A 21,896-nucleotide genomic window follows, 5' to 3' on the forward strand; every position below is an offset into this window, starting at 1 on the left:
ACAGCCATGTCTGCCTGAGTCCGAAGAATATTACAGAATAGGCAAGAATGGGAAAATGGACAAGCATGCTGCCACAGCCATGTCTGCCTGAGTCCAGGGAACGTTACAGAGTCGTCAGTATATATTACCATTACAAATGGGCAAACCATTGAAAGCTTCACCTTTTCACAGATTAGCTAGAAACTGTGATCCTACATTTTGAATCATCTTTCTTAACAATCACTGGTACAGTTTTCAGTAACAAGAGTCAGGTAACAAGAGGGGTCTTCATTGGTCCAACAAAATTTCTATTCACTAAGTGTTCATAGAAAAAGATAAGAGTGGAAAGTCTTCTGTGTTTTGGTTGATTGGCTTATGTGAAAATTCCCTAAAATATATTTTCCAAGATTATCCTAGCTATTGTCTTTGTACCTCAGGGCCCAGTTGATGTGTCCTTGTGAGCCGTTGTGAGCCCAGCTCCAGCTGGGTCACATTCTCTATGCTCAAGGAGAGGGAATAATAACTCCAATATTATTTCCTAAATCATTCCCTCCTTTTGATCAGAGATTGGAGTTAACACATCGATGATCAATACCTGGACTTAGTCGAGCTCCTAGATGCCAGCCATTGCAGGCTTTTTAAACTCACGGTGCTGGTTTTCCACCGGATACCATCTGGTTCTTCACCAGGATCTTAAGTAAGAGCGATGTTCTCATCAATTGCATTGCTGAAGTAAGCAGACTCAATGTACATCAACATTTTAGCCCAAGGCCTTCTTTTCCTTTTAAATGTGTAAGACAATAGAAGATAATTTTTATTATGCCTAATACTATCAGGATGCAGACTAAGAATATTGCTATCCCTTGCAATACTGATCTAGCCCAAGAACTTACTCCTGATGGTAACCAATCAAACAATTCGGGTGTCTGTAAGAGTGTTACAATGTGTAACCAAGTAGCTTACTGTCCAATTCTATGTAAATCTCGTCTACAGCACAAACTACACTTTCTTGGGATAATAAAAATCTAAGGCTAATCTGTTATCTCATGTCACCTTGGTTTATGAGGTCAGAGATCAGTGTTGTGTTTTCATCTCACTAGCAACTTCATCTGTTATTTGTCCCATAGTGATTTGATAAATTTTCTTAAAGATTTCTCCAATTCAACTACAGCATAAGTAGGAGTTAAAGCTCCAAGGGCAATCTAGAGTAGCGGTAAAGAGCATGGACTCTGGAGCCAGTCTGCCTGGGTTTGAATATCGGCACCACCACTGTGTGCCCTTGGGCAAGTTACTTACCCTCTCTGTGCCTTAGTTTCCTTGACTGTAAAACAGCAATAGTAACAGTACCTACTGCATAGTGTTGTTACTGCTTAGTATTGCATACTGAATTACCTGAGTTAATATACGTCAAGTGCCTCACTCATGCTAAGCACTATATAACTGTTAGCTTTATTATTTAGTACACTTATGCACTAAATGTACAAAAAATTCAAATTCACTAGTAATAAAGGGGACACATTAAAAAAAAGAAAAGAAAATATCTTGTTTTTGGCTTATCATATTGGCATATATTGAAAAAACTGTAGGTCCCAGTGTTGGCAAGGATGTTGGTGGAAGATAAATTGGTAGAGCCTTTTGGAGGACAGTATACAGAGCTAACTACACATTTTCTTTGGCTTAGCAATTCCACATCTAGGAAATTATTCTAAGGAAATAATCAGAGAACTGTTCAAAGACCTATATAGGAGAATTTATAGCAATATTTATTATATTGAAAAACTGGAAACAGCATGAAGTTTTATCAGAAGGTAACTATTTAAATGCATGTGATGCACTTAGAATGCATGTGACACGCTATACCTGCTGTTAGGTGGAAACAGTAGTGTAAAAAATGTACAGTATAATTGTATGATCCAGTTTTTATTAAAAATTTTTTTTTTGTAGGTATGCATCTAGCAGAGTACACTAATACGCAGACAAAGGTTCTCTCCAGATAAGGATATTATGGGTGACTTTTATGTTCTTTATAATTTCCTGAATTTTCTAAATTTTTTACATTGCATGCATACTACTTTTACAGTTAGAAAAACCAATAAACCTATTTTCATTTTGAAATGAACCAAGACAAAACACAGGCGTTCACACATGCCGGCTGTGTGGGTTCCCAGTATAGAGCAGTGGTCCTCATGCTTGACTGCAGATTGGAATCACCTGGAGAGCTTTAGAAAGTTCTGATGCCGAAGCCCACCCCCAAGGATTCCGATAGGGTTTGGGATGAGGTGGGCCTCAGGAGTTTTCAAAGCTCCCCAGGGAGTCTAATGTACAGAGGTTGGGTTGTGGCTTGGAATTGATTGGTGGAAACTCCAGGACCAAGAACATGTTTTCTCAGTGTAGGGGCCTACATAGGACTTTAAACCCACGTGTTAACTTTGAGATGAGATATTGATTGGTGGAAACTCCAGGACCAAGAACATGTTTTCTCAATGTAGGTGCCTACATAGGACTTTAAACCCATGTGTTAACTTTGAGATGAGATATTATTTCAGGGTGAAGTCCATTTGAATTATCTATATGTGGACAAGGCCTAGACAAGTACCATGTCTTTAACCTTCTCTTGGTATATTCCAAAGGTGATTTAGGGTCTTTCTTCATTGTCACCCTGGAGGAGAGGATGATGACTGTTTTTAGGGCCCTCGAAGTCCTTTTAGAATCTGATGGTAACTGCCATCACTTATTGGACACTTTTTAAGTGCCAGGTACTTTGCCAAGTGATTTATTTCTATTTCATCATTTAATCCTCCAAACAACCTTATAATGAAGGCGCTATTGGTATCCCCGTGTTTCATATGAGGAAACCGAGACTCAGAGCATTTATATGGCTCACCCAGACATGACTGGTCAATAGCAGAGCAGGAGTTTTAACCCAGGAGATCTGGCTCCAGAACTGGCACTTTTAACCACTTGCTTGGGATGGACTACCCAGAAGAACACACGTTTGCTCCAATGCACCTATCTGAATATGGTTCCAGAGGAACGTAGGTGCCCTCAAATATACATGGATCCTGGAAAGAGTCATTCTCTAGGACAAATCCGTGGGGTGCCTACTACACTTGTTTTAGCCACTGCTCTCCTCAATACCCCAGGCTATATGCTAAACATAAATAATATGGCATTATCCCTCCACCCCATAAGGGTACCATGCCAACTCTTAGACCCTGATTGGTGAGTTAATGGGACACTATTCAGATCAAACACTGGAATTCTGCTCTAAGTTCCCTCAGGTGAGCGAGTAGGTGGGAGAACACTGAATTGGGACTGGGAAGCCTGGGTTCTGGTCCTTGTCTCTGGACTCAGTTTCTTCATCTGTAAAACAGAGTGAAGATTTTCAAAGAGAAACTTTGGCTCTAATCCTGTGTGTACCATCCATGATTCTGTGAGTTTGCATTTGAGGTTTAGGACCATCAACATGTTCACCTTGGGATTTTGGCATTTTGCTGGGCAGGCCACTCATCTTGCTGCAGAGATATTCCAGGGCCATGGGGCTGGGGATGAGGCCTTGAAGGCTGGAACATCCATTGCCCCTCTGGCAGGAGCCTTGGACTCCACCTGGGCCCATGAAGAGGAAAGGCCCACTGCAAGGCCACCTGCTGGAGCCAACAGGGAGTGGCCATTGTGCTCCATGTTCATTGCCAAGGTGGGTGCTCAAAGCTGTGGTTTCTCAAGTGGGCTGAGCAGGAAAGGACTGCACCCTGTCCCTGCCGGCCCTGGTCCTCCAGGGCAACAAACCCCAGGCTCACCCACATTGTCTAAAAGAGTGGCACAACAAGGAGATTGTTGTCTTTTGTTCTCCTATGTAGATCCTGGAAAACACTCCTGAAAACCATCCCGACTACAGCCACTTGAAACACGCCCTGGAAAAGGCAGAAGAGCTGTGTTCCCAGGTGAATGAAGGAGTGCGCGAGAAGGAGAACTCTGACCGGCTGGAGTGGATCCAAGCCCATGTGCAGTGTGAAGGCCTGTCTGAGGTAGCTGGCTTGGGGGTGGGCTTCAGGCCTCTCCTGGCTGAGCTTCAGCAGCCAGCCTAAAAGAGGAGAAGCAAAATCATCAACTGTCTTCTTCAGCCTACAATTTACTGATTTGGTCTTTGGCTGCTTCTAATCTGCTATTTAATCTATCCACTGAGTTTTTTATTTATTTTCTGTTTCCAGCAGTTATATTTATTTCTCAAATATGCTTGTTTTTTCTTGTCTCTTGATTCTTGCTCAAATGTTCATGCTTCTCATTTCTTTCTGAATACATTTTAAACATATGTATGTATATTCTGGATCTAATAATTCCAATATCTAAAATTTTCATATTATATTGGGTCTGATTCTGCTATCTGTCTTTTCTGCTAGGCCTCACTAAACATGCCTTGTTTCTCTGTATGTATTGTGATTTTTTACTGTAAGCTCAATGTTCCTTGGAATTTCATCTGTGGGAATCTTTGGGGTCTTAAGTTGCAGTCCTCCTGAGAGGATGGTGAGACTTAGCAATGGATCACCCTAAATGAAATTTAGAGGAGTTTTTGGATCACACTGGTTGCATGAATTGAGATTGTGAACTTGTGTGAGAGCTGACTTGTGGTTACAAATTCCCAGGGTAATTTTTTTTCTCCAGTTACACCAAAGTTAGAACAGGCATGCTTTCTTGCTCATCCCTTCTGTGCTTGAGTTTATTTGTCATTCATCCTTTGGGACCCAGATTTTTGTGGAAATCTCCTATTAGATCTTTTACTTTGAGTGGGCTCTGGGTCACATTTCTTGTCTCCTGCATCCTATGGAGCCCCTAAAATGAAAGCTCAGGGTCACTAGATTCAAAAGGGAATCTCAGACTAAAGCTGGGTTTGGTGCTTGTTTATCTTCCAGAGTCCCCGTTTTCGTTTTCTTTTTGGTCTCTACAAATTTCTTACTTTTTTTTTTTTTTTTTTTGCCAGTTTGTTTGCATTTAAAAAATAGATTTTTATATTTTACTCCATTTTTTTTTCTTTTTTTTTTTGCTGTGTGAGTCATTCAGAGTATCTAGTCCACCATAATGCCAGAAACAGAAGTCTCTTCTTTGGTCTTTAATTCTTTTCTTGTCACTTACCTTTTGTTTAATCTCATTCACTCTTTCTGCCTGTTTTATCTTTCTCTTTGCCTCTGTACACATATGTACACACACACATGAACACACACACACTGGCATGCACACACCATTCACTAGGGTTTTTCAAAATGCCCAGAGAGAATGTTTCCCCCATCCATTCTCCCTGTGGTTCCTTCATTCTTATAAGCTTCAGAGGCAGTCAGCATTGAGGAAATCACCACCACAGATCCCTCCCCCATGCTCACCTCCCCTATCCTTCAGTGTAGGTGTAGGATAAGCAAAGTTGTGGAAGCAGCTTTGTGGAAACCAAGGTGATAGATGTGGGCTCCCATTTTGGAATTTGCCATTGATAAGCAGTCCAGCAGCATTCATTGGCTGGTTGCCCATGCGCTTACTCACTCGTCATTCAATGAACATTAATCGGACACCTGCCCCTGTGCCATTGCTCAGTACCAAACACAAGGATATGAAAATAAGATGTGAGCCCTGCTCACAAGGAGCTTACAGTCCTGGAGGAAGCAGATGGGTTAAACCAATATTTACAACAAAATATGAGAAGTGATGAGGCAGAGTTAGGTGTCAAGTGCTGCAGGAACAGGCAGTGAGGAGGAAGGAACAGCCAAGTGGGGGATTCAGAGAAGCATCAGAGAAGGTGACACTTGTTTGGGTGTTGAAGGATGAAGATATCTCTCTAGTAAAAGAATCCAGGGGGAGGATGGAGCAGGAGAAAAGTGGGGAGCAGAACTCAAATTCTAGTAAAAAGACCAGACTTAATGGTTTGATTGAGACTGGAGGGACCCCAGAAGACACGGCCCCCAGACTCTCTGTTGGCCCAGAGCTAAAACCATTCCTGAGGCCAACTCTTCAGAAAAAGATTAGACCGGACTGTGGGACATAAAGTGATACTCGTGAGGAGTGTGCTTCTTAGCTCAAGTAGATACATGAGACTAAATGGGCAGCTCCTGTCCAAAGGTGAGATGAGAAGGCAGAAAGGGACAGGAGCTGGTTGAATGGACATGGGATATCTGAGGTAGAAAGGAGGAGTGTGCTGTTACAGTATAGGGAGAGCAACCAGGGTCACATAGCAGCATGTGTATAAATTTTTGTATGAGAAACTAACTTGAACTGTGAACTTTCACTTAAAGCTCAATAAAAAAAAAAAAAAGAATCCAGGGGAAGGAGACTATGGGTAAAGGGCACAGCATGAGCAGGGTGTTGGTGAGGAATTTGGGGAACGAGAGAAGATAAGGCAGGTTGAGGCCAGGTGGGGAAGGGCGTGTGTGTCATTCACAAGAGAGTGAACTTGACCCTGAAGACGCAGGCAACTGAGCAGCCCCCTCCTCTGGACTATACCAGGCAGAAATGCCAACCTGGCAAGATGCAGTGTAGAAAGGGGACCTTCCCTGAGTCTGACGGCTTCAATCAGAGGGGGCAGAGTGCGGCCTGGATCTTCATCCTAAAACAGAGTTTGTGTCCTTGCATTTTGTGGCTTATATACCCTCCTTGAAATGAGACTGTTGCTCTTCTTTATTGATTGGTTTTTCCTAGTTACTGTGCACCAGTTTGCTTTTCTCTTCATGGTGTGCAGAATAACGGGAAGTGGATACAATGTCTCTGTTTCCTTACTGTCATATGTGTACCCTGTGTGGCCCAGATCCGGACACACACCAGGGATGAAGTTTCAGATAAATGCTGTCTTTGGCGTTCTTGTCTGAAGATTTGTTGTTAGCTGCCGTCAAGTCGACTCTGACTCACGGTGACCTTACCTTGCCTGGCCCTGTGCCATCTTCATGATCGTTGCTATGTTTGAGTCCATTGTTGCGGTCGTAGTTCAATCCATCTCATCGAGGGCTTCCCTTGTTTTTGCCGACCCTCTACTTTACCAAACATATCTTTTCTAGAGATTGGTCTTTCCTGATGATGTGTCGAAAGTAAGTGAGCCAAAGTGTTGCCATCCTCGCTTCTAAGGAGCATACTGGTTGTATTTCTTCTAAGACTGATTTAGTTGTTCTTCTGGATATTTAAAGACTATCCTCAATTCCTATATGCTCAATGTAAGCCTGGCCAACTAGGGGCCCTAAACTTCGAGTGTAAATGAACGATACTCATCTCCTAGTGTTGGGTCCAGTGACATTTGCCTTCTCTTGATTCATTGTCTTCAAGTGACTTGAATTCTCTCTTGGCAAGCAGAAAGGGATAGATTGATTCCAGGCTCCTGTTCAGAGTGCAAGGGCGTGGAGAATATTTTTTGAAGGCTCCAGTTGGGCTTTTGGGCTCTTTTAGAGCCTCTCTGGAGGTTAGAGACCACTTCTCCCTCCTTGTACCCAAGAGCAGAATGGGGTGGTGTGGCCACACTTTCTTGCCACCAGTAGGTCTTCTGTCACAGAGGCACTGCTGATTCCTTCTCTTGTGTTGGAGGTAGAAGGGTAGCCACCAGCATCTCTTGGGAGACACATGTTGTGAGCCCTGTCACCTCGTCTTAGTTACCTAGTGCTGCTATAACAGAAACACTACGAGCGTACGGCTTTAACAAACAGAAATTTATTCTCTCACAGTCTAGGAGGCTAGAAGTCCGAATTCAGGGCACCAACTCCAGGAGAAGGCTTTCTGTCTCTGTCGGCTCTGGAGGAAGGTCCTTGTCATCAATCTTCCTCTGGTCTAGGAGTTTCTTAGTGCAGGGTCCCTAGGTCCAAAGGACACGCTCCACTCCCAGTGCTTCTTTATTGGTGGTAGAAGGTCCCTTTCTTCTCTGCTGACTTCTCTCTTTTATATCTCAAAAGAGATTGACTCAAGATACAACCTAATCCTGTAGATTGACTCCTGCCTCATTAACATAACTGCCTCTAATCCTGCCTCATTAACATCATAGAGGTTAGGATTTACAACACATCAGATCACAAATTGGAGGACAACGACACGATACTGAGAATCATAGCCTAGCTAAGTTGACACATTTTGGGGGGACACAATTCAATCCATAATACTCCTTCACAAATAATCTCCTCAGACAAGTCTATGGGGCTCAGTAGCTCTGGACAGAGCCTCAGCCCTGCGGGCTGCTGGTGGAGTGCCCTCTGGGGGCCTGAGTGTGGACAGGTGGGGACTCTGAAGGATCTGCCACCTGCCTGGATCATTTCGCTGCCTGGCACACAGCTGTGGCCTTCGTGTCCCTCGGCCCCTCCCCTGCTTCAAAAAGGGGCAACTTTCACGGGGGTCTTCTCTGCCTAGTCCCCGCTACCCCGTCAGAACCTGCTTGTGTAAGATGATAGAACCCAGTGGGACGTTAGAGCCGCATCCTAACCCTCGGTGCCGTCTCCAGGGATTGCTAAGTGGCAGGGAAAGATCTGCCCCGTCACACTGTCGCAGTGAGTGAGTCGGGGAGACTGAACGGGCACCAATACAGTGTCTGTTTTGTTTGGCTTTCAAGCGTCACTGCTGAGTTTTGTGGTCACCCATGTGCTAGAGGTCTGGACTCTAAATGTGCCCCTTCTGGAAGGTAGCACTCGGCCCGCAAAAGTCCAGAGAGAGAGTCGCCGCTGCTGGGCAGAAGCCTGAAGGGCTGGCTGTTGCAGCCTGTGGGGCCTCCTGATTGGAGGTGGTGCATGTCACCTCCCGGCACGCAGCAGATACAGGTCCACGTGGGAGAGGGCCCGTAGTTTTCTTCCTGCTGCCCAGCTTCCCCAGTAAATAAAAGTGAGAAGAGTAGCAATCATCCAAAGGCACTAGCAAACCCCTAGCGGAAAGCACTAGGGATTATAAACGGGACTCGGCTTCTCATTCGGGATCCCTAGAACCGTACCCTGGAGAGATTGCTTACTCGGCTCTGAGTGGCACTGCCATCGGCAAAGTCGTCCTTGATGTGTGCCTAGAAAAGGGCCCTGCTGGGGCCCGGCCTCAGAGTCTGATGGAGCCGCGCTTTCCGATGCAAAAACCAAAAACACAAAAAATGACGACCTCCCTTCATCGTCTCTTCTTTGGGTTTTGTTTTCCTCCCTCAGCAACTTGTGTTCAATTCAGTGACCAATTGCTTGGGCCCACGCAAGTTCCTGCACGGTGGGAAACTCTACAAAGCCAAGAGCAGCAAGGAACTGTATGGCTTTCTCTTCAACGACTTCCTCCTGCTGACCCAGATCATAAAGCCCCTGGGGTCTTCTGGCACCGACAAGGTCTTCAGCCCCAAATCTAACCTGCAGTATAAAATGTACAAAACAGTAAGTTGGATTTGAGATTGTGGTATCAGGGTTGATGTGCTTGGGGAGGAGAGCTTTTCCAAAAGGCGCCAGGGTTTCAGCAGTGGCGCCAATGGTTAGGCACTCAACTGCTAACCAAGAGGTTGACAGTTTGAACCTGCCCAGAGGTGCCTGGGAAGAAAGGTCTGGAAATCTGCCTCCGAAAGGTCACAGCCAACAACTGATTTGGTTTTTGTTTCTGGGGGGACTGTAGTGAAGAGGGGAGCCCTGGTGGCACCGTGGTTAAGAGCTTGGCTGCTAACCAAGAGGTAGGCAGTTTGAATCCACCCGCTGCTCCTTGGAAACCCTATGGGGCAGTTCTGCTCTGTCCTATAGGGTCGCTAAGAGTCGGAATCGACTCGATGGCAACGGGTGTGGTTTGGGTTTTGGTAGAGAAGAGGACCCAGGATTTAGGGTAACTGAAGTGGAGGATAGTCCATGTCCAGCTGCAGTTCCAATAATGACAGAAATGGAGTGACACTCAGTTTAACAGATGGAATGTGCATTAACCACCAATGGCTGCTGTGGGTCCCGCACCATAACCACGACAAGCAGGCCTTGCCCTGTGGGAGCTCCTGGTTTAGTGCACAGAGGAGGCAGGTGGGGATAAGCTCCCTTTAGAGGTACAAAGCATTGGACAGCCCCAAATCCCCCACCAGTCTGCTCAAGGTAGCTGGAGGTATCTGAGCCCCTCACCCTTTCCAGCAAAAACCAAACTCAACAGTCAACGTGTGGAGAACTTCCCCGGCTGCTTATCTGGGTCTCTCATACATGCCCGGCTGTGTCTGTGTGTCTCTGTGTCACGGGTATTGTTTTTCTAAATTTGTCTGTGTAGGGGTGTTTCCTTACAGAAGAGTTTCCTCTGAAGCAGCAGTTAGTTTTATTTTGGGGAAAAGAGTGCTGTATTTATGCAGATTCTCACTGGAAACTTTATATGAAAATCATTGCACAGAGTTGGGTGTAAAGTTGATGGAGACTATTTGTCAGTTAGGAATTATTTTTCAGCCAGAATGTACTATGGGAAAGATGGACCAGTCAGATCTTATTCTGAAGGACTTAAAAATACCTGCCAAATGGAGGAGGAAATAATCCATAATTGCAACTTGTAATATATACAATTTTATGTTTTTATAAAGTGATTATTTCAGTATAGTTTACTGGAACATGCACACAGAAACACACCCCCTCATTCTGGTTACTGGAACATATGCACATACACAGTCTAGTGTACTGGAGCACGTGTACACACACACACACACGCACAGTCTAATTTACTGGAGCACATGCACACACACACACACAGCCTAGTTTCCTGGAGCACACGCACACACATATGCACAGCCTAGTTTCCTGGAGCACATGCACACACGTACACACAGCCTAGTTCCCTGGAGCACATGTACATATACAGTCTAATTTGGTGGAACATACGCAGTCTAGGTTATGGGAACACATATACAAAAACACACATGCAGTCTAGCTTACTGGGTTACACACGCATGTACACACACGCCTTCAGGCTAGTTACGGGAACACATGCAGATACACAGTCTAATTTACCAGAACATATACACAGTTTAATTTACTGGAGCACATGTACATACACGTTGAGAGAGTCTCGTTTACTGGAACACACACACACACACACGCATAGACACACACACGGTCGAGCTTACTGGAACACTCCGACGCGCGTCTAGTTGTATAATGCCTGTGTATTCTTTTTTCAGCCTATTTTCCTAAACGAGGTTCTAGTGAAGTTACCCACTGACCCTTCTGGAGATGAGCCTATCTTCCACATTTCCCACATCGACAGAGTCTACACCCTCCGTGCAGAAAGCATAAACGAAAGGTGAGACTTGTCACCTCGGCAGCCCTGGACACCCGTGTTCCCTGTCCCTCACTTCCCTGTCCTTCCTCCATTCGTGGGTAGGACACAGGTTGGACCTTTAATTAATCAGCATCCCCCAAGCCCCCCAGTTGCAATGCCATCATCTCTGGCTGGAGGTCATAATACTTTCTTCTATAGCCTCTCCACGTTGGACACATGGCATGAATTTTTCAAAATAAAAAGAAATTGAAACGAATTTTGCTTGAGAATTTTTTTGAGAATTTCTGAGCATTTCTGGAGATAATTGGAGCATCTGAGAATGCCAAGGTTTCCCAGGTGGCAGAAACCTATAGGAAAGCGATTTGAGGATTCATACAAACACCCAAACCCAAATTCCTCACCTGGCTTACCTGGACAGGTATTCTGGATTCTAAGGTTGTGGGTATTTCACTGCTGTTGTGTCTTCTAGACTCCGTCCTGGATCCAAATGAAATTATCTTCTGATGGGTAAATCTGGCACACATTTGGCACAGGTGCATTTGTGCCATGCAAAAAAAAAAAAAAACCTGGCTAAATTTGATGTGCACGTGGTTCTTAGAAAAGGAGAAAACACCACGGTGAAGTGCTCCCCACAGTGGGTTTTTGTTCTTTCGTATAAAGTGATTCCCTGTCTGGGAAAAGTCTCTGGGTGGTGCAAACAGTTAATACACTCGCCTGCTAACCAAAAGCTTGGAGCCTCAAGTCACCCAGTGGCTCCTGGAAAGAACGCCTAGCGTTTACTGCAGAAAAATCAGCCACTGCAAACCCTGTGGAGCACAGTTCTACTCTGACACACATGGGGGCGCCATGAGTCGGAATTGACTCAACTGGCACTGGTGTCCGGGAAATGGTTTCTGTTCTTTCTTTGGGTGATTTCATAAGAAAGCGCCTCTGTCATGACTGGGTTAGGTAACTGTCGAATACTTCTCAGTAAAGGAGGAGGAGGAGTGTGCTGGTACCCCTCCTGGCAGCATTTCTCACGTTGTCTTCCGCAAATGCAGGTCTTGGGTACGTTGACAAAACTGTCATTCATACCTTTCTTACTAACGGTAGGGATAACCACCAGCATCCTGAGACATAAAACTAGACTCTCTCTCCTGAGCCTTTGTTGTTAAAATCAAACGAACACAGAAAACGGAGTCCTGGAAACTGGATTTGGCCAGACGGAGCCTTTCTCCTGAGTTCTGGTTGGCAGCTGTCTGCCTTTTCCTTTCTAAGGACTGCTTGGGTGCAGAAAATCAAAGCTGCTTCTGAACTCTACATAGAGACGGAGAAAAAGAAGCGAGAGAAGGCGTACCTTGGTAAGGGATTGCTTGGGCAATGTTGGGGCAGGAGGGTCACCTGGCTGGCCCCAGCACGCTTAGAGCTGGAAGCTGCGCCTGGAGGCAGAGGAGAGGACTGAGCTGGGGTGGAAGGGGGCAGCGGGGGTGGGATGAGAAACGGAGGGCACATTCCAGGGGCAGGGAAGTTTGTAGAGAGGAGGGGGGAGTATTCCTGAATGAGGACATTTACAGAAAATGGACTGTGAGGCAAACAGGGGCGGGAAGGGCCTCAGATGTTAAAATGAAGCTCTTTGTGTTGTTTTTCCTACCGCCGCAGTCCGTTCCCAAAGGGCGACAGGTATCGGAAGGTTGATGGTGAACGTCGTGGAAGGCATTGAGTTGAAGCCCTGTCGCTCCCACGGTAAGGCCCCAAGAAGCCCCTCCTGCCCCCTCCAGTGGTGGAAGCTTTTGCTGCCCTCCCCACCCCACTCTATTTCCATAATCCTACATTTCCTTCCGGGATTGGCTTTCCTAGCCCTTGTGAAAAACCTCGAGGTTGTTATCCTTTCTCCCGTTTTGCCTTCCGCGGGCGTCTGAGCAAGAGAAGTCTGAAGGGAGAAGAAACGCAAGGCCTACTTGAAAAGCCCACGTATCTGATGGTTTGCTCTTGGCCTAAGTGTGAGGCTGGATGGCAGGGCTTTCAAACGCCCAGTTTCTCCATTTTATGCCGCTAATTAAGCGTGGCAATGGAGGGGAGGGAAGTGACAGGGCGTGAGGGCAGCGGCTGCCTATGGGGCCATGAGGCCCTCCGGGCGCCTCAGGAGAGCCTGTCAGTGGGCGGCACTCGAACCGGCTCTGTTCACCCCAGGAAAGAGCAACCCTTACTGCGAGGTGACCATGGGTTCCCAGTGTCACATCACCAAGACCATCCAGGACACGCTGAATCCCAAGTGGAACTCCAACTGCCAGTTCTTCATCAGAGACCTGGAGCAGGAAGTTCTCTGCATCACCGTGTTTGAGAGAGATCAGTTCTCCCCCGACGGTGAGTAGGAGGCACGCCCCCCACCCACCACGTGCCTGCCCTTCCCCCCGTCACTCGGTGGTCACGAGTAAAGGTCTTCTTACCTGAGAACTCGGTGCCCAGAATTCATGGGCTTCCCTCCCAAGAGATGAGTGTGGCACAAACGAAGGCTCAGTTCTCCTGAGGGAGCCCTTCACGATGCTGGGGGCGTTTTGGAGATTGTGGACAGAGCGTGCTTCATCTAGAGGTGTGCCAGCTGCCCCAGACAAAGGCCGTGGTGTTATGCTTTCCAAGGGCAGGTGTTTGCAAGGGCAAGGGAGCCTCAAAACCTCAGCACAGTTCTTTAGTCCTTGGCAGAAGCCGCAGTGGCAATCGTATTCAGAGAAGCAGAACCAATAGGCTATACACACGTGTATACCTACGTGGGTGTTGGTCGTTGTGTGCGTCAAGCTGACTCCGACTCATAACGACCCTGTCTGTAGGACGGAGTATAACTGCCCCATAGAGTTTCCGAGGCTGTACCCGTATCTATGTCTCCATCACCCATATGTCAGTTTGTCATGCTGTGGTGGCTTGCATGTTGCTATGATGCTGGAAGCTATGCCACCAATATTTCAAACACCAGTGGGGTCGCTCACGCTGGACGGGGTTCAGTGGAGCTTCCAGACTAAGATAGGCTAGGAAGCAATGCCTCGTGATCTACTTCCAAAAATTAGTTGATGAAAACCTTACAGATCACAGCAGAACATTGTCTGGCTCTCTTGCGTTGGACACAGTCATCAGAAGGAATCAGTTGCTGAAGGAGGACATCACGTTTGGTGAAGTAGAGGGCCAGCGAGAGCGAGGGAGACCCTTGGTGAGATGGATTAGCGCAATAGCCGCAATGATGGACCGGAACCTGCTGGTGATTGTGAGGATGACGCAGTTCTGGGCAACATTTGGTTTCGTTGTACATAGGCTATCTACCTCTCTCTATCCCTCTTTCTATATGTCTATGTTTACAATTGATAAAGATAGAGATCGATTTATTTTAATGAATTAGTTTCTGATTGTGAAGGCTGGCAAGTCCAAAATCCCTAGGTTAGGCAACAGGCTGGAAACTCAGGCAGAATTTCTATGTCACAGTCTTGGGCACAATTCTTTCTTTTCTCCAGGAAGCCACAATTTTTGCTCTTGAGGCCTTCAACTGATTAGATGAAGCCCACCCACATTACTGAGAGTTTTTGTTGTTCTTAGGTGCCGTCAGGTTGGTTCCGACTCATAGCGACCCCGTGTACAACAGAACGAAACACTGCCCAGTCCTGTGCCATCCTCACAATGGTTGTTATGCTTGAGCCCGTTGTTGCAGCCACTGTGTCAATCCGTCTCATTGAGGGTCTTCCTCTTTTTCGCTGACCCTCTACTTTACCAAGCATGATGTCCTTCTCCAGGGACTGGCCCCTCCTGATAACATGTCCAAAGGACAGAGACGAAATCTTGCCATTCTCGCTTCTAAGAAGCATTCTGGCTGTACTTCTTCCAAGACAGATTTGTTTGTTCTTCTGGCAGTCCATGGTCTATTCAATATTCTTCACCAACACGATAATTCAAAGGTGTCAATTCTTCTTCGGTCTTCCTTATTCATTGTCCAGCTTTCGCATGCATATGAGGTGATTGAAAATACCATGGCTTGGGTCAGGCGCACCCTTGTCCTCAAAGTGACATCTTTGCTTTTTAACACTTTGAAGAGGTCTTTTGCAGCAGATTTGCCTAATGCAATACATTGTTTGATTTCTTGACTGCTGCTTCCATGGGCATTGATTGTGGATCCAAGTAAAGTGATACCCTCGACAACTTCAGTATTTTCTCTGTTTATGATGATGTTGCTTATTGATCCAGTTGTGAGGATTTTTGTTTTCCTTATGTATTGAGGGTAATTGCCTTTACTTAAAGTCAACTGACTGTAAATTTGAATCACAGCAACATCTAGACTAGTGTTTGACCGCACGACTGGGCAGCGTAGCCTAGCCACATTGACACGTGAAACTGGCCATCACAGTGAAGAATGAAACTCGCCCATGAGCAAGAAGACCTTTAGCCCACGATAGGTGGGGCGGATCCGGCGGTGCCCTTTGGGTGACACTTCTGCTCAGTAAAAGGGGTGAAGCTGTGGTGCCGCAGCCTTCCTTCCTTCAGCCAGCTGGGTTTCTGCTTTGCGCCTGGAAAAGAAAGGTCTCTGGCCACTGACTACAAAAAACTATCCCTCCCTCCTCCAACCCAATAAAAATCAGAAAGTAAATGGAAAGATTTTAATATTTAACTTAATTATGCTCCAAGGAATATCTATTTATAATTGGTACATTTATGAATGTAATTATAAATTGTAGTTGTTCATAATTATGCTCTTTTAGGTGTGATGTGGCACTAAGACCACCACCCTAGCTCCACAGTTCGTTGTACTGTGGTGGCTTGCGCATTGCTGTGATGCTGGAAGCCACACCACTGCTATTCCGATTACCAGCAGGATTGCCCATAGTGGACAGGTTTCAGTGGAGCTTCCAGACTAAGCAGACTAGGAAGAAAGGACTGGTGATCTTCTTTGAAAATTAACTGATGAAAACCCCATGGATCACACAGAATATTGTCCAATATAGTGATGGAAGATGAGCCCCCTAGGCTGGAAGTCACTCAAAATACACAGTGGCCACAACAGTGGACTCACACATGCCAGTGGTCATGAAGATGGAGCAGGACAGGGCAGTTCTCTGTCCTATTATACACAGGGTCACTGTGAGTCAGGTCACTGTGAGTTGGGTTACTGTGAGTTGGAGTTGACTCAAAGGCAACTAACAACAAGTACTGGGAGTGGAGATCTAAAGATAGCACCATCTGTGCCATTACGTTGTTCTTCGTGGCCTTTGGGTTTTATCACTCTTCTATGAATTGTCTCATTGTAACTTAGGTTCTGTTGGTTAGTGCCCCAGGTCAGTCACACAGCCGGTTAAATGTCAGAGCATGGCCTTGAACCCAGAACAGTCCGACTCCCAAGTCTGGGCTCTTACCCACTGCGGTCATATTGTCACTTTCTACTCTGGCAAGTGACGTATGGGGGTTAGATTTTTCTTTTAATAATAAAATGTCGTGACACATTGACAGCTTCACTGGGATGTACATTGTAAATCCTAGTGTTCTTCTTACATCAGAGATTATTCCCATGAAATGCAAGTCGGGGCAAAATAAACCTATTTCTTCCTGTGTTGATCTCCCAGGGCGGCTGTAAAAACTGATCACAGGCTGGGTGCCGTAAAAAAAAAAGATTTATCCTCTCGTGGTTCTGGAGACTAGAAGTCTGAAACCCAGGGGGCCACAGTCTCTCTGAAGGCTCTCGGGAAGGATCTTCCTTGTAGCTTCTGGTGGTCGTCGACAATCCTTGGTGTCCCCTGGTTTGTGAATCACTCCTGATTCCCGGCGTAACTCCAGTCTCGGCCTCTGTCTCCACGTGGCTGTCTTCCCTCTGTGTGTCTCCGTCTCTGTGCCCACATTTCCCTCTTCTTATAAGGACATCTGTCAGATTAGGCCCATCCTAACCCAATATGACCTCATCTTGACTGCATTTGAAAAGACTCCATTTCCAAATAAGGTTACATTCGCAGGATCTAGGTGGACATGAATTGGGGAGGAGGTACTATTCAACCCAACACACTGCCCAAGAGGAAGAATTTCCAGATTTTAAATGAGAAACTGGAAATAAGGCTGTTCCCGATACAGGTTGAATGAATAAACAAAGCAGTTAGTGGCCTGGAGGCTCATTGCACACCATTGTGTGTTTGCATTCAATCGTTTTCAACATGTTCACATACATCATCCTACTGACCTCCTTAGCTTCCTAGCCTGGCCATAATAAAATACCACACAGTGGGTGGCTTTAAAGAACAGAAATTTAGTGTCTCACAGTTCAGGAGGCTGGGAGTCCACATTCACGGTGTTGGCAGAGCCACGCCCTCTCTGTCTGCCCCGGGGGAAGACATTTTCTTGTCTCTTCCAGCTTCTGGTAACCCTCAGAGGTGGAGAGAGGAGGAGTTAGAGGCGGAATTTGCCCCCAGGTGTTAAGTCCAAGGGAGGCCAGATGAGGCCAGGTGGCGAAGAACCACCCCCCAGCCCCCCACCCCACCCAGGAGGCCGGCAGGGGAGGGCGCAGACTTAGAGATGGCCCCTGGGTGCTCAGTATCATTACACCTCTGGTAGCCCCGAGCTTTTCTAGACATTCCTTGGCTTTGGCTGCATCTTTACTTGGCATCTGTCTTCACTCTGTGTCACACTGTCTCCTCAACCTCTGGTTTTACAGGACACCACCCTACTCTGGAACAGCCTCATTAACTTCATTGATAACATCTTCACCTTATTGCCAAATAAGGTCACATTCACAGGCATAGGGGTTAGGACTTCAACAAGTCTTTTTGGGAGACACAACTCGATCCGTAGCACTGACACGCAGTGTCTGGTACACGTGGCCTTGAGGTTGTTGGCGGAACGTTGCTGGAAGCACGCCGCTCACACGCTGCTGCCTCCTCTCCCACCTCCCGTGTCTGCTCTCTGGCGTATACTGAGGGGCACTCTGAAGACAAGCCCTAGCTCGTCATCCTAGACTCTTCTGAAAAGGGTATGACATCACGTAGCGCGCTCCTGTGACAACCCTGGGGAGAAATTACTGTCCAATTTTAGCCTCGAAAGTAGTTGTCCTTCTCCCGGGGGACTTTTCAAAACCTCACACACATTGTAAATTGTGCAGCTGCTAAGAGGCCCAGTTTTGCATTACCTCCCGGAGAGAGAGCTTCCAGCCCTTTCGAGGTCCCTGGCAGCACGTGCCGGGAAAGTTGTGGTCTGCTTTTTAGCCTCGTCCTGGGCTCTCCTTTGTCCCACTCTGGTGTCCTTTTCTCTTCACCTGATTTAGAAGTCATGCTCCATCATCATAGCTCATGGATTCTTGCAAACTGACTTAAATCTTTTCTGGAAGAAGGGAAAGTATACAGCTACTTTGGGAGATTCCCACTAGGCTAAATTCATGCCTTGGAGAGAAGGAAATATGTCTCTGATTAGGGTCTGTTTGTTTTCCTTTCAGATTTTTTGGGTCGGACAGAGATCCGAGTGGCCGACATCAAAAGAGATCAGGGTTCCAAGGGCCCGGTTACGAAGTGTCTCCTGCTCCACGAGGTTCCGACAGGAGAGATTGTGGTCCGCTTGGACCTGCAGCTGTTTGACGAACCATAGGGAGTGTCTCAGTGGAGTTCCAGCTCAAGGCAGCAGATGCTGTCTGGAAATCGCGTTCCTTTTCTGAGAAACTCCTGGTTGGTATTCAGCCCCAGGGCAGTGGGACAGTGAAGACAGGCTCTCAGTGCTTCTAGGAATAGTCCTTGACAATCCTTCCCCCAAAACCATTTCCCATTTTATGGAACAAAAACTGTGCTTTCCTTTGTCAGTCCGCCATGGGTCCGAGGGTCTCTGAAATCCCCTCCCTTCCCCGGGTTTGGATGGGAGTCTGCCCCATCTCCAGCCTTGAGGCATGGGTCTGGTTGTCCTAAAATAGGTTTATAAATGCAATGTCTGTATTTTTTGAGAACTCATGTAACCTTCCTATTTCTTATCTCTACCTGCCCCCTAGGCGCCTTCACTTACAATGCCTAGTCTTGGTGTGTTTAGAAACCAGTTATTATGGGCTTATTGTGGTTCAGGTTCCTATTTCCCCAGAAAGGCTCTGGGGGGCCTTATTTGAAATGCTGTCTTGGATCTGATGGCTTGTTGCGGTGGCCTCCTGATCAGGCACCAAGTTAGCTCTTTGAAGAGCTGGTCCATGGAAAATTCCAGCAGGTGTGCTGTTAAAGCCATTCCATTCCCCTCTAGGCCTGGTATCAATTGACGTTCATGAACACGCACTGGCACGCTCCTGGGCGATTCAGTCCTGATTCTCAGCGTGCTTGGAAGGCGGTCGAGGAAGCGCGTTACCTACAGAGTCACACTCTGCTGGATTAGACCAGGCGGGTCACCAGAAAGGCTACTTCACAACGTCACTGGGTTGAGGTCGCCAACCGTGTCGGAAAATTCTGTTTTGGCTTGGAGGCCCTCTGATGTTTTATGACAAGAGTAGTTGTTGGTGGCCAGCTGTGAGCCATTCTGTGCTTGAATGTGCCGGATCCTGAATGTCGCAAGAAACTCCTGCAGCTGTGCTTGGTATGCTCCCAGAAAGGCATGTCCTGGATCCAGGCTTCTCCTCCAAACTGTAAAAAGGAAAAATGACTAGGAACACAATCTGGAGGTGGAGTGGAAAGACGTGAAGGAAATCTGTTGTGTGGTGGGGAGAAGACCTTAGGAGCACCCAAGTCCTGAAGTCTAGAGAAGAAGATCCAAGACCCTTTCCCATAGTCATCCTTAGACACCCAAACTCTCAGTAATGGAAATAAATACTTGTGCCAGAGACAGGAGTGTCTGACCACGTGCCAAGCTGTTTGGTCTCTTTATTTTCCCCTTACATCCGAGGAGATAGGCTGATAATTAGATAATAACTTGATTGGCTCATGAAAAGTGTAAGCTGTGTTTAGTTTGCATGTTAATGTTCTCATAATCCCAGCTCGCTGTGGTCATGAAATGTTCTTTGCCTGTTCTCTTGGTACTGGAGTCTAGTTTTCCTGTGTTGGGTGGTGTTCTCTTTGACTGTAGGTCCTTAGAAGTTAATTAGGGTAGTGGAAGCGCTTTATAAATGATAGCATCAGCATAGTGGAAGAGTCCCCACCTTGCTGGGAACTGAATGCGTAGTGTTATGATTTCCCATAAGAGCCCTGTCATATTTAAAATAATTTTTAAAAAGCATATGTTGGAAGGACAACAAAGTTTACATTTCATACTTTTAAGAAACACTTTATTATTTATTTATTGAAGATAGTATAGAATTTTGTATCAGGAACAACAGGCATAAGTATTTTTTGAAACAAGCAGATATACCCTTTAGTTAGAAACTTTCGACTGAATGTGTTATAGACCAAGTTTAACTTCAGGCATGCATTTGTTTACCACGTCTCAGCAGGAAACAGGGTTAAAATAATTTAAGTTTATATTTTTTGATGTTGTTAAGAAATGGTTTTAAATTAAATCTATACATAGACTTATAACTCATGCTGTCCTATTTCTATAACCAGTGCAGTTCGTCAGTGTATTTATGAAGGAGATGGTCCTGTGCTAGGAAAAAATAGTATTAAATATATAAATGGGCTAGATTTGGGTCACCATTCCAATCCCTTTCTTTCTGTTCTCTTTTCTTCATTGACTTTATTTGCGTGTTAATGTTGGACATCACTGTTCATGTAGGTAGGGTGTGGTATGCACCATGACAACCGTCTTGTAACCCTCTTAGATCCGCCAGGTCATGCATTTGGAGACCCCTATTACCTGAATTAGTGTAGCCTGAAAAAGCAACATGCTAGTCTTTTCCCCAGGGGACTATACTGAGCATGGTTGGCATACTCGTGCAGTGTAGTGAGTGCTGGATAAATGTCGTGCTCACTGGTGTAATTTGTAATGGAATCGACCATACTTATGGATGAGTTAGCTGGCCCTCCAATTCAGCTGTGACTCATGAATCGTGTTGGGGGGACAGAGGAATGTGGGTGATGCATGGAGTCTTCAACCCTTTGGCCTCTACTCCTTCACTCTTCTATGTTTTTGACTGTCTGGGATAAACTTCATAGAGATGAAATGTCCCTTGCCAGTAAGCAGTCTGTCTCCTAGCTCTTTGCTTTGTAAACCGAGGTCTGTCTAGGCCACTGCATCCTGACACTCTAATCCAGCCTGTACACACTCTGCAAGCGTCCCTCTTCTCTGAGCTACACTGCTCGCTCCTCCCACATACTGATCTATCTACTCTAGCTCAAGAAGGGGCTTTCCTGCCCACACAGCTGTGCTCTGATCCCTCTGTCACCCCTGGGAATTCTCCTGGGAACTCTGAGGATAGGGGGCCCTTGGGCTGGGCCATCTTCATAGACCAGCATGTCCTAGTCCCCCTACGGGTACCTGTCTCCCCTAGCAGTAGACAGCATCCTCTCCTGGTGTCAGGCCTGGAAGAGGTGGCTCACTTAGATCCAGGCCTGGCCTGACCCAGGAAGAGGGGTCTTTCTGGGCCAGGGTCACCAGGGATGCCTGAGGAACCAGGGCCAGGTCCCCTTGGTTGACTGCTTGGATCATATGTCCCTGCCTTCTGATAGCAGAGGAGAAAGCTCTGCTCTCAAAGATCAGTAATGTTAGGGGGGACAATTGTTTCTCCTTTGCCTTTTGGAGAACCTAAAGCATGACCTGAGTCTATGAAAGTAACTGATTTCATCTGGTTGAGTAGCTCTGAATTCAATTGGAAAAAAAAAAAAAATCTCATCTGAAAATGGATAAAT

At 46.3% G+C, this 21,896-nt stretch overlaps 1 protein-coding gene across 2 annotated transcripts in view; it reads left to right on the top strand.

The window, feature by feature from the left end:
* Window positions 1-20,724, top strand: part of ITSN1 (intersectin 1) — a 221,749-nt gene extending 201,025 nt beyond the window's left edge. Inside the window, exons 34-40 of one of the 2 annotated variants that reach the window (XM_004386976.2) lie at window positions 3,837-4,004; window positions 9,105-9,317; window positions 11,066-11,187; window positions 12,424-12,506; window positions 12,805-12,888; window positions 13,336-13,509; window positions 18,587-20,724. In XM_004386976.2, coding sequence (XP_004387033.1) covers window positions 3,837-4,004; window positions 9,105-9,317; window positions 11,066-11,187; window positions 12,424-12,506; window positions 12,805-12,888; window positions 13,336-13,509; window positions 18,587-18,735 — 993 coding nt within the window. In that variant the 3' untranslated portion in view covers window positions 18,736-20,724. The remainder of the gene's footprint in view (window positions 1-3,836; window positions 4,005-9,104; window positions 9,318-11,065; window positions 11,188-12,423; window positions 12,507-12,804; window positions 12,889-13,335; window positions 13,510-18,586) is intronic. The other variant, XM_023741323.1, reaches the window with a different exon arrangement.
* The last annotated feature ends 1,172 nt before the right edge of the window (window positions 20,725-21,896 follow it).

Source organism: Trichechus manatus, unplaced genomic scaffold (assembly GCF_000243295.1).
Source record: "Trichechus manatus latirostris isolate Lorelei unplaced genomic scaffold, TriManLat1.0 scaffold00177, whole genome shotgun sequence".
In the NCBI taxonomy this organism is placed as follows: Eukaryota; Metazoa; Chordata; class Mammalia; order Sirenia; family Trichechidae; genus Trichechus; species Trichechus manatus.